Source organism: Leptosomus discolor, chromosome 5 (assembly GCF_034619465.1).
Source record: "Leptosomus discolor isolate bLepDis1 chromosome 5, bLepDis1.hap2, whole genome shotgun sequence".
Lineage (NCBI taxonomy): Eukaryota > Metazoa > Chordata > Aves > Leptosomiformes > Leptosomidae > Leptosomus > Leptosomus discolor.
In genome coordinates, this window is record NC_141395.1 from 16,529,037 (window position 1) to 16,551,756 (window position 22,720).

At 39.6% G+C, this 22,720-nt stretch overlaps 1 protein-coding gene across 1 annotated transcript in view; it reads right to left on the reverse strand.

Moving 5' to 3' along the window:
• Window positions 1-6,939: 6,939 nt before the first annotated feature.
• The window catches only part of MAP3K2 (mitogen-activated protein kinase kinase kinase 2), a 31,451-nt gene continuing 15,670 nt past the window's right edge, over window positions 6,940-22,720 (reverse strand). The window contains exons 8-16 of the mRNA XM_009955090.2: window positions 22,538-22,617; window positions 20,560-20,627; window positions 17,492-17,587; window positions 14,608-14,814; window positions 13,713-13,861; window positions 11,824-11,955; window positions 10,310-10,439; window positions 9,070-9,247; window positions 6,940-7,252 (exon numbers count right to left, since the gene is read on the reverse strand). Coding sequence (XP_009953392.2) covers window positions 7,027-7,252; window positions 9,070-9,247; window positions 10,310-10,439; window positions 11,824-11,955; window positions 13,713-13,861; window positions 14,608-14,814; window positions 17,492-17,587; window positions 20,560-20,627; window positions 22,538-22,617 — 1,266 coding nt within the window. The 3' untranslated portion in view covers window positions 6,940-7,026. The remainder of the gene's footprint in view (window positions 7,253-9,069; window positions 9,248-10,309; window positions 10,440-11,823; window positions 11,956-13,712; window positions 13,862-14,607; window positions 14,815-17,491; window positions 17,588-20,559; window positions 20,628-22,537; window positions 22,618-22,720) is intronic.

A 22,720-nucleotide genomic window follows, 5' to 3' on the forward strand; every position in this document is an offset into this window, starting at 1 on the left:
GCCGAGCACCGTTGGTTTTCTGTTCCCGGGGCCGCCGCTACTGCGGCGGGAGGCGCGGGCGGGCAGGGAGCGGGTCCTCGGTGCGGCGGGCGGCGGCCCCCGGCGCGGCCACGGAGCAGGGGCGAAGGAGAAGGGGCGAGGGCAGGGTAAGGGGAGTAGCTAGAAATACAGGCTGCCCCAAAGCTCGTTTTAATATTTTTTTTTTTAAAAAACCAAAAAAAACCACAAAAAAACCGCACTTGGAAACTCAGGTACAAGACCGCTACTCCGCATCGTTCTAAAATACACAATTCTTAAAAGAGAAATGACACTGTTGTCCCTACAGAGTGTTTTAATAGATTTCTAAGTACAATTCGTGTCTGATTTTGGAAATACAAATACATTTCGAATGGTTAAAAACAAAAATTAAAAAAATATTTTGAACATCAGCCAGCTGAAAATATATTTATCTAGTAAATCATCTCTCAAAGCTTTTATATATTTAATTATTCTAACTAAACATAGTACCCTTAAAAAACAAGTTCATAAAAATGTAGAAATGAAATTGTGGAATAAGATTACTGGGATATATATATACACGTACACACACACACGCACATTCAATGCATACACAGAATTACAGGGGGTTGTGTTGGTTTGTTCTTACGTTTGGAAGGCTGTTAGACAGACAGAACGAGTAAGCAACGCTCAAATCCTGAGTTCCTCAACCAAGATAACCATAGGCTAATTTTTTAATTGTTTTTATCTTTCTTTTTCATACACAAGGTATTCCATGTAAAGCAGCAACAGCAGCGCAGTTACTGGTAGCAACATCTCAGAAGTAATAAAAAACCCCATACATCCAGACAGTAGTACATTGCACACACACGTGATTCTCATACACCCATCAACAATTGGTCAGAGTATTAAATCAGTGTACAAATTAAATATTTCCAAAAATGTGCAAAAAAGTCAACGTTGATAGAAAAAAACACCTTTGTGTACATACATTACAAACTGTGCCCAGCATTCAACTGAGAGTAAAAACATTTACAGTGAGAAACTGATAGATTAAATAGAGAATTTAATGGCTACATAAAAATGTACATTAGATCAAGAGTAAATTTACAAATTTTTATTCATAGCTTCATGAAAACTAAAAGCCTAGGTTCCAATTCATCTAAGTCTCCTCCACGTATTTACAGTGACATTCCATTACACGACTCCTGGGAGGTCTGAGATGACAGACACTACACTTTAATAAACTGTTCCAATTTTAGGATGACATCACCTTTTTTACCGGTATTAATGAGTAACAAACACTAGGGAACCGACAATCTAATGCCTGTTCAGAAAAGAAAACGCAATCCTTGTTTTTAAATCCACATTATACAAGCTCTGGGGAAAAGGCCCATCTAGTTTTGGGGTAAAAGACACGAAAAACCTCTGAAATATTTCCTAAGAACATCCACTGTGGAGTTAAGAGTATCCTGTCCCTTATCTCTTGGCAGCAGACCCCGACACCTCCAGTCCTCATCGGTGGACTCAGCGTAAGGGCTGAACCATGAGACACAATTTTAATGTGTTTTGATCCAGTTCCTCTCCCTTTAAAATAAGTTTATGAGAACTAAGACCCAGCCAAAGGGCGACCGCTGGCATCAGTGCTTTGAAACGTGAGAAATGCCGTTTCCCCCGTCCCACCTACCCCTCAGGTACGCACGCGTGTGCGGAGCTGGAGAAATCCCCGGGGCTGCTCCAGCCGGCGGGGAGCTGCAGCACCCTGGGCTCTCGCGACAGGGCCTCGCTGCAAGGCCGCACGTGAGCTCGCCCCTTGCCCCACGCCCCAGCTGCGTCGCGCCCACCAGACAGAGCAATACGCCCCGCCGGGGCACATGGAGAGAGACAGGAGCTCCTTTGTTTCTGATCAGGGATTTCGATTCAGCAGGCCCGGGTGGGCCGCGCTTCTGCCTGCCCCCGGGGGCGCGCATTCGTGGCTCCTCCCGAAGGCAGCACCGACAGCCCTGTACCGGCGGGTGACACTGGGCTGCCAGGTCAAGCGGACTGCTTCCCAGCAGCTCCGAAATGTTCCCACTATGGCACACCGAGCGGTTCAGGTCACAAACCCACTCATCTTCATGGCGTTCCTTAAATGTCCCAAAGCTCAAGCCCGGCTATTAAAGCCACCAGGTTTAGTCAACCAAGCTTATGCATCAATTTTAGAATGACAATAATAAGTTAAAAAGAGTTTCAAAAAGCAAACTCTTCATTTTAATGTTGGCATGAATTTTGTACATCAAAACAGCAACTATAAACACCCAAATCTCTTAAATATGGGCAGCGTCTATCACTTTTTACTAGTACCTGCTTTACTCAGTTAGCAATAGCTTACTGATGGATATATACGTATCTATAAGTAACAGCACTAATCCATGAGACATCACGTATATGTCTACGGGGAGAGAACAGCTTTGGTAACTGTTTGTCATTTTACACTGCAGACTTGTCATTACCACAAGACAGCAAGCTACCAGCAAGAAGAAATGATACTGGCGGCAAGACTTTTGCTTTTCCAGAAACACCCGAGGGACTTACATTCAAGCACACAAATTATGCTTTTCTATATGCATGACAAAGATTCTCAAGATTAAAAAAGTAAGAAATTGGTTATAAATAACTGTAGATCTGACCAATTTGCTCAAGTCTCTGAAGCTGCCGTTAGACATTGCTCTATGTTGCCCGGAAGCATGGCTTGCTCTACTGCGCTGTACCTACGGGTGCTGCGAGGCTTTCAGTCAAGACAACGGCAGGATTTCGGTTATTCAAAAGACACAGGAAAGAATTTCATGGGCACGATGCTGGCTTCAGCGAGAAATCTGCTCACTCACTCAGTCACGTCATATTCCTGCATGCGGAAAGTAAACAGCTTTTCCTACAGTACCATGTTTACGAACGTGCCAACTAAAATTTCAAGTCCACGAAGGACTCTGCTGCGGTCTCTGCAGTAAACCCAGAGTCTCGTACCCAGAGCTGGGAAGCTAAATCCTGACTCCATCAAGCATTTTTGCGAGCGCAGAAAGTCCTTTTCGTGGCGTGCGCATCGGTGTGCAAACTCCAAAATGCACATGCAAACCCTGTACTAGCACAGGAAGCCTCCAGGAAGTGCTCCCAAAAAAGTGTTTAAAATCCTCAATTTAAATGTCTGCAGCAGATTATAACTGAAGCACGCTTTTCAACGCAGTCAGGTGAATTCTGGTTTGGGCACTTTGAAAATACCCCATACCCTGCTTTGGTGACATGGGATTGTACGACGTATTTCAATATGGTGTTCAAATACGAACAAAATTAAGGCATGCAGATAAAAAGGCACTAGCTAAAAAAACCCAACTTTTCATTTTGTTATACTGAAAGGACTCTTCAGCTACAAATCAAATTGCAAATCAAGTTAAAATTTTAAGACTATACTTAAACTGTCAAGAAAAAAGGCCTGTGCAGATTTAACTTTGCAGTTATTAGATCCACACCTTTTTGTGTCCTGGCATGGATATTTCTGTCACCCAAACCGAAAATAACGACCTCGCTCTGACACGACTGAAACTTTCAGCCCCACTCTGACAGGACTGTTAGTGACACCATTAAAACCACACTGCAGAAGTAGCTTGACTTTTGTTAGTTAACACGTGCAACAGAACAATAAAATTCCTCAGCGGGTCAGTCAGTCCTTTGACAATTTGCGTACTCACTGCGAGCCTTGGTCCTTACGTTTTGAGAGCATCGCTTCATCGCGGCATTTACCGAAAAGCAAACCCACCCTGCAACAGTCTTGTTTCCACTGGCGTTTCCTAGTAATTGGATTCACCAACTAAGAATAATTCATGGCTCTAAAACGCTGGTAGCTGTTGGTAAGATACTAGCAGTTGTGAGCAGGGATCTTGGCTCTGCAACCCTCCTCCAACGGAGCTTTAAGCATGCAATTCCATGCACCCCCCAAATCCTGGAACTGAGGCTTGCCCTCTAACACATCAGCAGTCAATACAAGTGTTTTACAGACATCGTACACAGAGGTACTACGTTATTTAATGTAGCTTGTTTTACTGCATCACCCCAACAGGAGAGCAATACGAGCTAACCTGTCGGTAAAAGTCCGATTTAGCTTCCTAATTATTTCTAGCTCAAAACTTTCATGGTAATAACCATCTACTTTACTGTAAGTTGCTTAAGTCAGTAGACAAATTCTCCATGGGGTGAAAAAAAACAGCTCAAGCCTAATCTTGGTTAAATTAACAACATTTTACTAGAATCACTGGAACTGGCAAATGTCATCTTCATTTAAGAAGCACCTTCTTTATGTTGGCATCTCTCTGATATGTAAAAGAAATGAAGGAAAATGCGTTCTGCAAATTCTTTTCTTCCTTACCGTTGTCATGACCGAATGCCTTCTTTAGAAAAGGCACAAAAGCAGCAAACTTGATTATTCAGTAATTAAAAATCATCACAATGAGGAAGTGATAATGCAATATACATGAGCCAGCACTGTCTCACGAAAAGGACACATCATAGGAAAACTAGATTCTGAGAGTTTTCAAGCTTTGGAGAGTGCAGTTCCTTTTTAGAACAGTGTATTTAAATGTTATGAACACTACAGATAAACCTGGTTACATTTTCCCTTTAATGTCCTTTTTTGGTAATATAAAATTTCCTTACCTTTTCAGAGATCACTGTCCACTACTGATTTTTATATACATTTTCACCTTGGGTTTGGTACCACCTTAATCTGTTTGAAATTATTAATTTCAATTATATGATCTTGAAGTTACCTACATAAACTATTAAGCTCTACCTTAAACTTCTCCACTGTCACCAAATTCTGCTTATAAAGCAAAGGTCCTTTACAGCAGAGTACATACCAATTCTTAAAGGCTGCTTTCATAGTTTTATCTAGTGACAAAGCAGCAAAAAAAAAAAAAAAAAGACAGTACAAGCTGACTTTCAGCTTTCTAAACTTTCCCTGGTCTGACAAGCTCTTCCCACGCTCAGAAAACCTTGCACAGTTGTGTACCCTGACTAACAAAATTATAAACTGGGTAAAATACTCACATAAACCAAAGCCACCACCACTCTCAGTCTCAGGAGAGATGGCCTCGAAAAAAAACCAACCAAACCCCACAAAAAAAATATAAAATCATTCTTACTCCACTACAGGTAAAGTGATTAAGATCGCTCCATACTCCTGCTTGTGCTCTGGCACAAGATGTGGAAGTTAGCAGAATAAATTCTGAAGTCTCATGAGTGAACTGCCACGGGAATGGGCAAGGTGGTTGTTCTATCTCCCCGCACTTCACCATCTGATAGTCCTCTGAGGGCGCAAAACAGGTGGGGCCTTGTCAGAGCAGGCAAGGTTCACTGTGCCAACCCGCTCTGCCTTCGCAGATCAACACAAGCCAGCAATGAATCATCCGAAACGGCATACGTTAGTTCAGCTCTGCAGCCCAACAGTTTATTTCCAAATGCCCTTTTAAATGATTTATGTTGTGTTCTTCAACAAAAATGAGTTTGACTTTTCTGTTGTGAAAAGTCAGTTATTCACTACACCTCATCAGTACCTGGACTTCTTGAATGAGCAAGAGCATTTCAGAGTTTTACTTCTGTTCTTTTGTTACCTCTTTCAGAAACAGAAAAACCTGACAAACACCAATCGCCTGGATTATGAGCCTGGAGTAATCACGCTCATGTTATTTAATTGCTGGATCCCTGCGCTTTCGGCCTATTCTTCATGCAATCTTCTGTGCTGTGCCTCCTTGTTCATGTGGATTCATCATCGCTACCTTATTAAAAAGGTAACTGGAGTCTTATCTCCCTCTGTGACTTATTCCTGGTGTTAAAATATGTTTAACTTTATTTCAGGAATTTTCAACACATCCTAGATGACTGAGCTGTGTTACTAGAACAGTTTTTTTAGTGCATAATGGGAAGAATTTTATATTATTCAGGCACTTGATGTTGAGATACATTCCATCCTAGCGCCTCTCAACAGCTTTGAAAACATTATTTCTTATACCTCATTCTGAATTAAGTAACTTATATACTGCACAAGGATTAGTCACTCCTCTTCCCCAGCCCCCCCCTCCGAGCCATTCATGGGATTGTGGAGGAGAACTGACTCTCAACATCACTATTTTCTCGTACCTAAGATAACCGTCTCCCTCCCAGCTTACGCAGCAGAGGTTCTCTTTGGCAGATACAGCAGGAGGCATTCTCCTCACTATTTACATCCAACGGCTGACCCTTGCCTATTACGGAAATCTTCCCCTTGCGGTATAGTAGTTCCTAGGAGCCTGGGTCCATAACCTGTTTACCTGTAATTATTTTCCTATTAAGAGAATACAACAGTTCTACACCAAAACCTCTAACTAGTACACCAGTGTTGAGCTCTTTTTTATTATTTTCTTTTGGTCACAAAGAAGTACCGGTTAGACGCACTGCTGCACAAAGAGTTCCAAGTTCTTCCAGCTTTAGCATTAACTCTCAGAACCGTGCGTTCCAGCTTAAACTGTAAAATCCAGAAACTGACTAAAATGCCAAAATTAGTAAGAACTTGGAACTCTCTGCTGCAAGTACCTACAATGTAAAGAAGAATCACAGAGAAGTAACCTTCTTGTCCTTTAGCTGCATGTCTATTTTTCCCTGCACCCTGAGTCAGTCAGCGGTGTCAGAAAAAGTCACACAGTTCCTGACTGTCCAAACATTTATCTTTTTTTTTTTTTTTCCCCTTTAAATAAGGAACAAATATGTACTAAAGTGCTTTATCTACATGAACCACATCAGTACATCATAGAAACAAAAAGCTCTAGTCCTGGTGGGAGCCGGGGAGAGAAGATTCTCATTTTAGATACAAAATTTAGATTGTTTACAATCTAAGTGAAACAAAGATTCAAGAGAATATTCTCTCTCTTGTCTTTTTTCTCCTTTTTTTTTTGTAAAAAATAAAAATAAAAGTGCAGTCAAATAGAAAATAAATGCAGTAGATGCAAGCTGAGTTGAGGCAGGCTGTTAGTGATAGTGTGCAAACGTGTGTCTTAGCAGTTCATCTGCAAATGGTCGCAGCTTGGCCTCGATAAAAATCCGTTTCAAGAAATCCCGAGCATGGTCGGAGACATGAGGTGGTAGCTGGGGGTTGGTTGGCTGAGTGGCAATTTTAAAGATGGCAGCCATTGCTTCGAACTCTGCCCACGGGGGCTTCTCAGTGAGCATTTCTACCACTGTACAACCTACGCTCCTGAAACAGAGGCAGAAGTGAAACAGCAGGTTACTACAGAGTCATGCCCTTCCAGGAACACAAGAAACAGCAGAGAGTGACTGGAACACCGCAGGAAGTAAGCAGCGCCCACTTAACGCTACGGAGCAGCTTCAGCGGAAAACAGGTGTTTAAAGTCATTGCACGCACGGCTACACACTTTACCTCAACGTTGCACGAACCACTACCTACGTCTTCACCCCATCACTTCACTGGGCCAAGAGCTACTACCTCAGCGAAGGGGCAAGGAGATCTTTATCTGGGCCACGCCAGCCGCGTTATGGCCCTGCCGCTGCCCAGTGCTCTGCCGGCCGAGAGAGGCCACGGGCGCTGCACAGCCCCTGCACCCCAGCTCTTCGGACCCCTGCAGGAGCGGAGTGCACTTGAAAGCCTCCTGGCTCGTTATGGCTGAACAGAAGCGCAAAGCAACAGGAATGCTTCGAGTGTACGGCGTCTGTTGCTAGCTCAGTAGGAATGCACCAGTTCTCACCAGCGAATGCTGTGCAAACAGGACACGGACCCAAGTTTAAAACCACCCTTCAGCGGTATCTTCCTCTGTTAGCTGAGGATACTAAAAATATACTTAGATTGCCAAACAAAACGTTAAGATCCTAAACAATCTCTGTATACAAAGCTTATGTTTGAAGGATTTCGGAAGGCAGGAGGGCATGCACCTGGCCAGAAAAACCTTTTTCCGCACATCCTGCAAGATCAGCCTCTTCCCGTAACAAGCAAGTGATGCTCCAAAACGGATTGGCTGGAATAATTTCCCAATTTTCAGGAATTTTTATGGTTTTTCAAGATGCCTGTAAGAAGTTTTATGGCTAGACGGAGGTACATTTCTTTACACAATGAAGATTCACTGACTGACAGAAGTAAAACTTCATTATTGTTTCTCTGTTTTAACCAGGATTTTCTCCATCAAAAACATATATTAGCCTTGGTACAAATACTTCGAAGTTGAACAAGTCAACTGCCTGAAATCTATAAGGCTGTTCTGTTACTCAAGTACAGCAGAACAATTACTAAGTGATCTGAAGTAGGCTAAATTAATTTTCCTGACATTAAACGTATTGCCATCGGTTGGACGTAACGTGGCCCCTTTTTAAACACGCAAAGTGCTCCTACTCCTGCATACCTACCGTTGCCTACCTGTTACTGGGTGTGCGCACAGATCACCTGCTGTGCAAGGAGTCTAATCGCTAAAATCATCTGTCCATTGGGCTGGAGCTATGTTAGACTATGTCATATTACACAACGTATCACAAACATTCGCTTTTGAAAATTACCTTTCCTTCTTAATTCTTAAATCTTTAGTAACAACTTAAACCAAATTATTTTCGATACCTCCCATTTAAATCTGGCTCATTCATTCTTACGTGCTTCCCTTTTAAAGGACCAGCATTTCATTTTCTGCTTTGCACCAAAGGTATTTCAGCAGTAAAGTTTAACTGCAGGACATTGACTTTACTGATGCTTCAAAGCTTCACCTGTTGATTCCACCCAGTACCTCTCCGGCATTCACAAACAGGCTGGTAATCCTAACTTCATGCAAGGCCGGTTCAAAGGGCTCTCTTAAAATCCCCAAATTGATGGGCTGGGGAATTTCCAAATGAAAATTTCCCCAATTTCAGCGTTACACTCTCCCAATGTGACTGTCTGTGTTTGCACTTGCCACCTCCTTCAGCTTAAACCCCAGAACGAAATACGCCAACTTCAGATAACAAACACCCACACTCTGCTGAAAAGAGCCCATTCTGAAACGACACCTTTCAGTAGAGAAGTTTTTTTTAACATACCAGATGTCTGCTTTTCTGCCATACCCTTCTCCACTAATAACTTCTGGACTCATCCAGTATGGAGTTCCTGTGACAGACTTCATCCCTGTACCAGAGAGGCAGATAGTCTGCAGTCGTTTGCTGGCACCAAAGTCACCGAGCTTCACGTTGCCTGCTGAATCTCGCAGAATATTTGCTCCTGGAAGGAAGGGAACACAGTGTTACTTTCATGAATGGCCTCTTAACATTTTGGTGTGGAAAACTGTAACAAAAGATTGGACTCAGTGACACAATCCAAGATCAGCCTAGTATTTCAAGCCAGAGAATCTACTTTCTAGTTTTTCCTATTACCCTATTCTGAGGTTCAGAAAATAATGAATTGTACACACTGGTTTGCACCCCGGGCCTTCTCTGGGAAGTGCCAGTCACTCTGTAAAGCCTTCCTGATGAAATAATTTCCTTGCCGTACAAGGGAAATAAAAAGAAATGGGAAAGAAGTTTCCACACAACTGAAAACATCTTCACACTGTATTAAAGCAAAATCTCAAACTGTGTTACAGATTTGTTCAAAACACTTACCTGCACAAGCATGTGCAAACTGACCGTATCTCAACCTTTTTTTGGAACGAAACACTATTGATACAAAGCAACAGGAAAACTGTAAAGGTTTTCAGGAACACAACAGCACTGTGCTCAACACACCTATTTTGCACATCCCCATCTTCCTACATATTCCTAAGCTGCTTATGCAGCACTTGCCAGGCTCCTGTATCTATCCGCAAAAAGTGAATGTGTCTGTCCCCTCAGGTTTCGTGGCAGTGAAAGGGAAGAAAACAGAGTCATTTAATCAGGCAAGTCACCTCCGCCAGTGAAGTGCTGGGTCATTTCTATACAACCGATGAAACAAAACTCTGCAAAAAACTCCTGAGCCATATGCTTTCCTTTGCATATTCTATCTATCTGTAACAACATCATCCTTTGACATATTCAAAACTATGAATACTAAAATAAAATCACAAAGAAATTCATCATGATCGTTTTGCAGACCGAGACTACGGAAACACTATCAGAAGTCTGCTAGAACGCCACAAAGATGCTTATTTTTCTCCGTTGTGTTACAACAGTGACAAGAATAAATGATGGAAAGCAATCTCATTGATTCCAAGTCAGTATTTTGGCACTTCAAACTTAACTACATTTTAGCACTTCACACAAGAATCTGTACTCAAGAGCACAGAACTGTGCACAGAACGATCATCACCTTTAATATCTCGATGGACAATCATATTACTGTGCAAATAATGAACTCCTTCCAAAATCTGCCGCGTATATTTACGAGTCACATTCTCTGTGAGCGCTCCATACGATTTCAGTTGGTCTTTGATGGAACCCTACAGCAAACAAAAAGTATAAAATACTGTAACATTTCTAAAACCACAACTGGGCTAATACTATAGTTGAACATCAATGAAATTTATGCCCGAAATGCAGACATTTAAAGTTGCAATACTTCTCTACATCAACTTAAAAGCAGAGATATAGTTTTACCTTCACTGAGAAAAGTAACAAACTTTGACAAAAAAGGATGGGCAGAGAAGTCACACACCGGAGTGTTAAGCTGTTAACTTTAAAACTGTCAAGCAGCTGAACAGCTCCAGTGTGACGTACAGAAAAAAAAGAGAACAGCAGTGCTTTCACTCAAACACCACTCCCAACTTTTTTGATGGCAAGATGGTGATGCTGCAGTTGGACAACACACATGTCCTCTTCCTTGGCTGGTTTATACTCAGGAAAAAAAGGTTGCCAAGGGAAAAAAAAAAAAAAAAAAAAAAAAAAAAATCACATGCTGGAGGATGGTGCTTTATGTAAAAATGAAGAGGTAAGTCAGTCTTGGCTTAAAATATCATTAAATCAAAAATTCATGGGTTTGTAACTATTTTTTTTATAGCCTGGTTTTGTCACACAGAGTTACAAACAGTTAAGATTACTTCTGTGTCGCTGTCCTTCAAATCTCAGAAAAATTCAAGAAGCCCCCCAAAACAAAGCCCAGAACTCACCTAAAAAAACCCCAAAGAAACAAACAAAAAACCCACCACCACCACCACACACCCTCCCCCCCACACTGCTGCTCTTCTGTGGAGTCTCACAGTAGAACGCTGTTAACTATTCAGAAATACAGAGCCTATGTTTTTACAAGCACATTTTATTTAGCTCTGCTGACCCCACTTGGTGAGAAAATGAAAATCTAGTTTTCTGACCTTATAGTATTTCTTAACAAAACAGCAGAAGAATAGTTCAGCGCGTACCTTGGTGCCAAACAACAAACAAGCACCAAGATTATTTTCTGTACGCACTTATTCCCACACTCCTCTCAGCTACTCTTCGTTTTCCTGAAATAACTGAGCACTTGAGATGCTGACTACACAACAGCGCAAGCTAAAGCGCGGCAACAAGAGACATTAGAATTCAGGAAGACTCAAGAGTTTACTAATGATAATATTGACTTTTCAAAGAGATTGCCATGCACTTCTTCCGCCAAAAACCAAACACAAAGAACTTTTTTTTTTGTTTGTTTACACATGACAAATTCTGAAAACCCAAACAAGCAATGGAGGGCAGGCTGCTGTAAGCAGCTGACAGTACCCGTCTTTGGACACTGTTTTTAACTTGGACATTCCTTTAATATCTGTGTGCACTTCTGCAAAAGCTGCCTACTTGGGTGCTCGTCACATTGCGTAGAGACAACGGCCAAAGTGGACTGGCTCTCCTGCTTACCCCAGGCATATATTCCATGAATATAGAGAGTGTTCTTTCTGGTGGATCTCTCAAGAAACCGTAATACTGAACAATTCTTTCATGCAGCAGATTTTTCAGCAACTGAATCTCACACTCAAGTGCATTTACTTCCTAAAAGGAAAAAACAGACAAGACTTACCATGCATGATGGAGTAATAATAATGTTTTGGATTTGGGTTTTTTTAAAGTAGGACGGTGTGTACATGCTGAAGGGTTACGCAAACCAAGTAACAAAATACTGTTGTAGCTTATGTAAAGTCTACATATTTTATAACAAGAAAATATCACCATTAGATTGAGGGACGTAAAAAAAAAAAGCCTATGGCTTCTCTATAAATTTACTTTGGGATGATTTTGTGGTCATTTCATTGTTTCTCTTATTTTCAGGTTACATTTGTTTCAGAGCACAGGATACACATCAGTATGTGTATGAAGTCACTGATCATTATGCAACATGTCACAAGTCTCCAATTGGGTAAAAAAAAAAGATATAAATAAATCTTTGTAGTGGAATAATTCGCATTAATTCTTAGGTTTTGCAGGATGACAGACTATACTTTAAAAATGCCTTTGAGGACCACTTAATATTGCAATAATGAAATACAGCAAAGAACAACAACACATACAGTGCTTTCTCTAGAGCTATCTGAAATAGTAAAAATCTTACGAACAGGAAGTAAGATGTTTTGAAATGGCCTGTACAGTAAGACGCTGGAAAAATACTAACCCACAAAATCAAACTAGACTGGATTCCAAATTTCACCTAGAAGCCTTTCATGAAAACTTACTTTTCATCCGTCACAGACTATTCTAGATACCCTCACACTTCTGAGGTTAGAAGGAAAACATTTTTTGACACCGAGAGGCACACACGACAAAAAGCTATGGCAAGGGCGGCCACAAAACTCTTGCTACAGGAGACACTACAGTATTTTATATTTAACATTTCCAAAGCATAATCAGTCATTCTGTTACATTTTAAAGCAGCAGCAACAAGAACTATGCTAGAAATCTACAGCACAAGTGATTCTTGGCTTTTTTTCTTGATCCTACCCCACTAGTAGCAGCAACTATAACCGGTAGCCATTCGATTCTGCAATTGTGCTTACACCCATTGTTTCCCCGGCCTGGCTCCCCACAGTGCAGAATGCAGTGCTAATGCAAGAAAAGTAATATAATTCTTTTTCCATCCTGTAAAAACAGCAAGTATGGTTTGGGAAAAAAGAAACAGAAGATTGGTGCTACTTTGAAATAGTTTCTCTCCTCCAGTGTCTAGTATTTAAAGAAGGACAAGTTCAATTTTGGAGAGAGAATAAACTGACAATGAAACTTTTGCTCTTCAGAGCGAAATACAGCAAATAACAGTAGCTAGCCCTGATGCCCACAGTTTCACAAAAAACCCCAACCAAATCCACCCCCCACTGAGGGGGGAGAAAGAATTTCAAACTGTCTTCATAGCCAAACAAAATAGCCTTAAGAATTTATTTCCAGGAACACTTAAATTAGTACGGATTTGCCTGTTTATAAATGGAACTTGTTCTAATTCCTGTAAGTATAAATACTTATCTATTTCAGAGCACACTTCATAATGGATTGTTTAATTTTAGAGACTGACACCACCCCAAATTAAGTTATGTATGTTCACTGCATAAGGTTACGTGTGAAAGTTAAAAAGTGAGATATAACATCACAATCAGGTAACCAATCTAATTCTCTGGAGTACTAAAAAACCACGATTCCTAACAATGACACGAAAACATAACACGTTTTAAAACATCATCCTGTTCAAGGAAAGGAACATCAGTCTAGTCTACAAGACACCACTTCAGCAGAAGGCCTTTACAAACTCTCTCTTTGGTATCACTTACCTTGCTGGTTTCTGGACTATCGGGATCAAACTGCACTTGTTTAACAGCCAGTTCCCTTCCGGTATCAGCATCGTAACACAGATAGACTCTGCCAAATGCACCTTGACCCAGCAGTTTACCAAGTCTCCAGTTAGTTGGAGCTCGTGGTGCTGAAAATATAAGTATGTTTTGGTTTTCAAATGAGCTTGTTATTCAGCTGATCGAGAAAAACTGGAATACACAGAAAATAATTTTTTAAAAGACTAAGTTTTTCAACAACAGAGACCATGCATCCTAAACCTCCCCATGTAAGTTACAAAGGTCAGTAAAACTTCCTGGAACACGGAAAACATGAGCTACTTAAATTTATTCACAAAATAATTTGTGGTAGAGACAGACATACTTAAAAACAACTAGCAACAGCTAATCTGAAAAAACAGAAAAAGCACGTTAAATAAACTTAGTAACATTTTTAAAAAAAATCAAGGCATGATTAAAACGCACCAGCTACCAAAGTCATCACAAAGTATATTTGCTCCTGAAATGCCAGCACAGATATAAAGCAGTACCACTTGAGGTCTATAATTTATTAGAAAACTTGACCAACACCTGCAAAAATAAATAGTAACTGCAATCTACGTAACCCTTCTCAGGTTCTCAAGAGTCTAACCAATCATCAAAAAACATTTTTAGTGTCTTGTTATCACAGATGCAAATTCCATGTGAAAACCTACATGAAGGTTGGCACAGTAAGCAATGAAAAACTGATGAGCATGCAGCCTTGACTTTTTCCTATCGGAGAAACAGAAACGTATTACTCAATCGCATGTGTTTTGATCACATGCTTAGTTCTGATACGATATACCTGAAAGGTCAGAGAGTTTCACAGTGCAGTTCACAAAATGCCTTAACTTACAGCGACTGGGTGGGCTGATGTCCATGACTGACAAGGTAGGATTGTCTATGTCACTCCCCCTCCTCCTCATTCGGTTATCTTCATATTCTGGCGTAAAGACGCTGCTTCCACTACTGGTGCTCAGCGAGTGATCCGTGGGACTGAAACTAACTGGGGATCGGAAGCTGTTCCCCTGAGTCCTTCTGGCTCTTGGAAAAGTTTTACGACCTTCAATGATACACAAAGAACACTGTTACGCTACAAAAAACACCGCTATGCAATGTATGTATGGAAATACTTCATGAATTTCACGTAATGTAGTTCTAAACTTCCGCAGCCCATGATGCAACGGAATGATCATGAAATGTACTGGTTTAACTGTCCACCTAGAAGAGAACAAACATTCATCACAGATGTATGTAAGGATTACACTGAATAAAAAAACTGGTTTATGTTTAAGTGACCAAAACTGGGACCAAATTCTGGAACTGTTCTGAAATGTAATCGACATGCTTCAAAAACCTGGAGGGATGAGAGAGAAGAAAGAAGAATGCCCTGCCTCTACTTGCTTTGCTCTGTTAAGCTGTAAATACCAGATTTCTGATAAATAGGAGAGCAAGAGATACGTTTACATTCTAGCGGTGCCCAGGCTGGCATCTTCATCCTGTAAATTAGTAAGAATTGAATGCAGAAAGACCTACACATGGAATCAACAGGAAGACCACAAAAAAATTATATATAAAAAAACCAAACCACAAACAATGCACAATTCAGAGATGGCTACAGTATTAGAATAACAAAATTAAAAGAAAGCATTGACCTTCAAAAAGGTTAATTATAATCAGATGACTAACACAATTCATGTTAATATATTTAGATAATACAAACATTTTTAGGTCAGCATAGCTTGATGAAGTTTCATCCTACAGAACTCACAAAAACAGCTGAAGGAGTCTGATTCATTAGGTATTATGCTGGAGAAGGAGTTCCCAGGGGACTGAAGGAGGCAGATAAAATATCTTTGAAAAAGTAGACTCAGATTTATGTACTAGTCTGGCCAATTTAAATTCCAAGAAAGACAGGCAAACAAATTATTAAGCAGTTTTATAAACCACTGAGAAGATAATAAGGTGATAAACCAGCCATAACTGGTTTGTCACATGTAGCTAATCCAATATCCCCGTTTCATTGTGACAGTCTCATCAGCTAACTAGCGAAGTGTTCATAGACCAGTTTACTATGCAGAGTATGCCCAGGACAGATTCAGAGCAGTCATCAGCGATTCCTCAAAGCGAAGGATAATTTAAGTGGACACCCACAGCAGTTTACCTTCAGGAAACACTTCCATACACTATTTTAACTGATAATGTATATATGATGGAACGTAATACACTGAAATACTGCAGAGACATCAAGTTAAGTGTGCCTGGAAGTCCATTTAAAGACAAAAATCAAAATTCACAATGATATTAGTAAGCTGCAGATGATTCAGAAATCAACAAGACAAAATTCAGTAAGGAAGTACAACATACATACTTAAAGAGAAATCAAATGCAGAAACCACATAGTGTAAAGTAATTGGTTGGCTAAAAGTCATATAGAACAGGAATTATAACAGACTACAGACTGAACAGCATTCAGCACGGTGACTATGAAAAAACGTTAAAGCGTCATACTGGAATGTATTAGCATGACGGCTACATACCAAGTTGTGTATAACAAAGGATATAACCATAGAGTGGCCACGAGAAAAGCCTCAGCTTGAGTATTCTTTCAAGTTTTGGCCACTAAAGAATGTAGAAGAGATCATTAAAGAAAAAAAAAAAAAGGCTTGCAAAAGTGTCTGAGGTAAGGCTTAAGGCTTGAAAGAAGAAAATTAAGGAGAGAAAACAGATGTGAGAGTGATGTAGTGTTATATACGGGCAGTGACCAATTTTTCACTGTGTTAAAGTGGCATAACTAGTTACCAGCTTCATCTGTAGGAAAAATGACTTAGAAGACAGAGAAAGGTAAGTTATAAGATAAGATATCTTTTAACTTAGTTACATAGAGAAAATTAATCTCTCTTCTCTTAAAGTCAATTTAGAGTTTACTTAAAAGTCAGTGTGACAGATCTTTGCCTCTTTCATCTTGCCTTAGAGCAAGGGACTGGACTGAAGCTGCCTTGCAGTCCTTCAATTTGGCATTTCTGTGATTTCTGTAACAGAATTCCATTTATTGCTGTGCTTATTCCATACTGCAAATTAAACCATCTGGTCTTTGGAGAAACTTCTTTTTAACACTTCTCAACTAGTGCTTTACACACCTTCAAGCCAGACAGTCCTTCAGCTGCTCCTCTTTCCCTTCTCTGGAAGCTTAACATGTTAAATTAACACCAGTGTCATTACCGTCCAACTCAGCTTTGTGGCCACATGAACAGGTGCTGCCTCACATTCCAACACTTGATTTCACCAGCTAATTGTTAAGTCTCGGTTTAAATAATTGCTCTTCAATTTTATTTACTCTTTCAATCAGAGAGACTGTTACTAGAAACTCCACCGTATTTGGGGCTTTTTTAAGCAAAAAAAGAAACGACAAACACACCGACATACCTACTTTGGACAGAAAAGGGTCACAAAGGTCAAAAGCTTATAATGGATGATTCGTGCATGGCCAAAGATAGAAAACATTTTCACAACTGTGCAGATGAGTCATGAATTCTGTAATCCATGACTTTACCAGAGGTAAGACTGCTAAGCAGCTCTACCAATGGTTAGAAGTTTAGCAACTTCTTTGGGAAAAGAAGTTAAGCTTTCAACTTCTTCAATATTTTCATTCATTAAGATTTTACAACTTACTTTCTTTGCTTTTTAAGAAGAAAAAAAACAGATTAAGAAAGTAGAACTCTTGCATTATTCACACTTACCATCATTGTAGTCTTGTTGATGATATGAAATATGGTATCTTCGGGGATAAGTTCCACCCTTTCCAAATTTCTCAAATATTGGGATATCATACTCTACTAGAAAATTAAAAGATACATTTCAAAATTTAAAATGTGACAAAAGCACAGAGAATTAATCAGTTTGGTATAATAAACTTAAGCATGGGGGAACGTATCGGAGGATATGCTTCAAGTTGAAGCATCAGAGCAAAAAAGATTATAGAACAAAAGGCACAAATCTAACAAATCACAAGAACTAAAGGGACATTCAGCCAAAAGTTTAAAAGGATCAAGAATTCAATAGTGCAAGTGGTTCATAACCTCCTGCTTAAAAGAATGTCAGAAGACTGCAGCATGCCTAATTACTCTACTTTTAAAAACAGTTTCTAGAGAAAAATTGGCAGAAACTATTACAAAGAACAAAATTTAAAGATGCATAAATATGAAAAACTGGTGAATGAGTCAACACAGCTTGAATTACTAAAGCATATTCAATAGGTCTTCTTTTAAAAATTACTGAAGGAGAAAAGTATCCACAAGATAAAGGGAAAAGTCCTTCACGCATAAATAATTGGTTAGAAGATAAGTACATAAGATGGGAGTAATCGGTCAACAGTTCCACAGGAATCCGGGCTACAACTCATGCAGTTTAATTATGTATTAATCCTCTGGACAGAACAATGAGGAGTGAGGTGACAAAATCATTTTGAGAAATAAAGCCCACAGAAGAATTACAGAAAGGCCTTAAGAGTCTACGTGACTGGATGTTAAAATGGCAGATGAAATTAAATGTAGGCGAGTGTAAAGGTTTGTGACAGAGTGCTCCAATAAAGCAGCAGCTGAACTCTCTGTATTGGCTAAGAAGCAAATTAAATACTATAAATCATTAAGATACACTGAAAAAAGTCCTTAGTCTACTCTACTAAGGATTTAGTAAAACTGGAAAAGATTTAGAAGTACAGAGATGATCAAAGATACAAAATTGCTTCCCCATAAGGAATGCAGGCCTCTATAGACTAGATAAGCAACAGCTCAAAGGGAGACATAAAGAGGTCTATGAAAAAAAAACCCCAACAAACGAAAAATAATCACAAAGGGCACACTTCATAAAACACAGTAAGTTGAACAACTTCTTGTCACAACGTACTGTTGATACTGAAAAAGTTCAAAGAAGTTGAAATAGGGACTGCAAAAATTTGTGGAAGGAAAGAAAAATAATTTATCAAATCACAGACAAGCATCTTGCATTTGCAGAGCCCTTAAGCTACACATGACTAGGAATATATTCTGAGGGAGGAATACTGCATGCTCCTCTATAGAAGCCTGGTACTGGTTGTGGCAAGAGGAAAGACTACGCCAGATGGACAATTTTTCTGACTGTATGTACTATTCTGGTTTTGTTACATATCAAATCATGAGAATAAATATTGAATACGAAATTAATGGTTGCTGTCTATTCAATTGTTACAATACCAGAGCATCCCACAGGAAAAAACAGAAAAAATATTGCAAGATTTTCTTACTAAAAAAGTAACCGTAACAAACACACGTAAACTAGATTAAGATTATCAAAGGCCAACTAATTTCTGACATTTCCAACTTTGTTGGTATTTATCTCTGCCACTTAAATGCTTCTTATACATAGTTTCAGTTTACTTCCATTTAAAAGTGGTGCAATCTGTTAAGCACTATAGAATCCTTAAAAGAAAAAAAACAGACCATCACTCAGTTATCTGGGTAAAGCCTCACAAACAAATTAAAAAGAAGCCTTAAAGTATACAATAGACCAAAAAACACAAAACATCTCAGATTCACTGGAAGCTAATCATTGTTCAACAGCAAAATTCTGTAGTGAGGCACATTCATGAGAGACACTTCACTTTCAAGGTTACCCATTGCACTTTGTATCCTGAACCATGCACGACGACGTGGATTCAAGCCAGAGTATCATTTGAAAACAACATTAGTGATGATGATTAATTTATAGGCACAGCACACAGTTCTCTGTCACCCTTTCACTTTGCAGTGCTTTCAATTATGGAAGTCATAAGCATTTCAAAGTGATTCCCATTTCTCATAGGAGAAAATAAGGGCTCCACGTGCTGGTTCTGGCTGGGACAGAGTTAATTGTCTTCACAGTAGCTCACATGGTGCTATGTTTTGGATCGGTGACCAAACCAGTGTTGATAACATAGGGATGTTTTAGTTATCGCTGAACTGTGCTTACACAGCATCAAGGCCTTTTTGTTTCTCACACTGCCTCACCAGCAAGTAGGCTGGGGGTCCACAAGAAGTTGGGAAGGGACACAGCTGACCCCAACTGATCAAAGGAATATCCCATAACTATATGAGGTTGTGCTCAGCAATAAAAGCTGGGAGAAAGCAGGAGAAAGTGAGGATGTTTGGAGTTACAGTGTTTGTCATCCCAGGAAACCATGAGGTGTGATGGAGCCCTGCTTTCTGGGAAACAGCTGAACACCTGCCTGCCTATGGGAAGTGGTGAATGAATCCCTTGTTTTGCTTTGCTTGTGTGTGCGGCTTTTGCTTGACTGATTAAACTGTCTTTATCTCAACTCCTGGAGTTTTCTCACTTTTACCCTTCCGATTCTCTCCCCCACCCCACTGTGGGGGAGTGAACGAGCAGCTGCGTGGTGCTTAGCTGCCTACTGAGGTTAAACCACAACGCTCCAAAACCAAACAAATTAACCAAGGCTAAGTGCCAACTTAGAGATGGATATTACAGTCCAGTTTAACACACCGCTGCGTGCCCCTATCCACTGCATCATCTGTCCTTTTCAGAGACGCAGATAAGTTATACTATGCAAACGAGCAGTGGTGTTACAATAATCTAGAAGAAAACATTTGGAAGATCTTACATTTCTTTGTATCTTCTACTGTGTGCATTTGGATTGGATTTTGTTGCTTTGTTTCTCCTACCACATTAAGTTTGTGTAATACAATACCTCTCAATGTAAACTTCCCTTCTAAGCCCTATTATCTGCAAGAGGGAGAGTTCTCGAAAGCTAGTGTGTCCAGTGATTTTTGCCTACCTGAGAATTCCTGATGATTATCTGGATAGCTCTGTGCTCTTGGCATTCGAGATTTGGGATAGTTGTCTCTGGAAGTATAAAAACATACAGCATCTAAAAACTGCTGTTAACCTAGTACTTACACATGTAATCTTACTGTCTCACAATACTTTATGACTGATGAAAAGTTATCGCTATGCAAGTTGCTGCACCAGTTTACAAATATGGAACCAATTTTGAAGACCAAATCTAATGGGTAGCAGTGACAATTCAAGACCAACAATGGAAAGCTTGCTTATTGACCTTAATGTAATGGGAAAGCAATAGACTATTAATGAGCAATGATACTAGTAAAAACATAGTAAAGCCATAAAGGAGCGCTGTTACATTTAACACCTTTATGGCTAAACACAAAGGTTTATAGACTGGCAAAATCTCTTACACAGCCTACAAAAACTCTTGAGGAAATTTAACCACAGAAATGTAGAACCTTTTAACATCTCAAAAATATCTCCTCTTCTCTCCATGAAAGGCATAGGATTAAGACAGCCATTTTATTGAGATATAGAATGATGAAGAATTTTTTGGTTCTTATACAATCACATTGTTTCTTACCTACAGTTGGTATGTAACTCCCAGCCACCAAAAGGAATGGATGGGATTGCCAGTCAGAGCAACCGATTACAGTATATTTCCATTAACATACCAAAACAATGTCCTCCTCTTTCTGGTAAGAATTTCTCTAATGGGTAACAGAAGCTAAATGGAGACACAAAACCTACATCTTTGTAGGAAATATTTGAATGGAGAGAAAAAAAAAAAAAAGGAAAACAATCTAAGTAGAGGTGACAAATGAAGTAAATAAAAATCAATCAAAAGAAGTTTTGAAGAAGAAACACGAGTTGAATTAAGATAGCTTAGCTTCCCCTTCTTCCACTCACCCCTGCCCCATAAAAAAACCTAAAAATTTGGCACTTTGGTAGAATTTCTATCCTGTGTAGCTACATTAAATACTCTGTGTGTATAACCCATCACACCCCAACCACAGAACCTTTTCATGTCTATTGTTTTCTTGCTTGTGAAATGGAGACTCATTATTTAACTCAAAAATTTGTTAGACCAAATGTATTTGTGTCTTCAAATGAAATGGTACCATGGAATGCTGTAGCTCTGATGAATTGCCACAGGCAATGATTTCCAACTTTTTACCTTTCTAACAGTTAAATAAAGTATTTCATTAGCAGTATTGTTCGTATAGCAGATCCAAATACACAAGTAGCCAATCTGCGGAACGTAAGACCCAAGGTTATTTGCCTGACCGACCATAAACCAAACAGGAGCATGTTCCGTTTGGCTTACCTGGTGGCTGAGAAACTGGAGAGTGACTTCCTGAAAACACATGAATCTCCTAAGAGGTCAATCAAAGCAGATCTCCAAACTCACCTCAGTACACACTGCCTCTCTCTAACTGACAGGTTTAAACAAAGCAAAATAAGTGGGAAGTCTGCCCTGGGATCAAGGGGGGAAGAATGGACAGTAATTACAAAGAAAAGTAGGGCATTGTATGTTGAAGTGTTTAAGTGATTCTACCCTTTCTTGAACCCTCTACCTTGGAAAAGGAAACCTTACTTATAGCAGTAAGCAGTAGCATATAGCAGTACCCAAGAAAAGTAAATTTGATGGGGTGGCTCACTGCCAGGGAGTATACTTCGCATATATGTAAGACTGGCAAAATTTAGTAAAAATCTTCAGTACATTTTTGTAGTCTAAATTCGTGTTTCAAATGTAAATTCTAAAAAAAAAAAAAAAAAAGCTATGTCTCTTTTCCATGCATTAGTAAGCAATTAAATTTCAATAAGCTTTTATAAATGTTCTATAGCTTGCAGCAGAATTTCTGGAAGAAGTTCAGTAATAGCTGTGGATGGAGAGCTATTACATGTTACAGCTGATACATTATGCAATCTAATAAGGATAAATAATGAATGTAAGTAATTTTTACCCATCTAAAGGGCTGTCAAGTGAGGGACAGCTTCCCGAGCCAGAGTTTTCAGGACTGCTCAAAGACAATGGATCCAGCATCTAATAAATAACAAACAGAGAAAGACCAACAAGTTCAAGGTTTTTGGCATTTTGTTTTGTTTTTTGTTGTTTGGGTTTTTTTAAATACTTGGGGGTTACTACT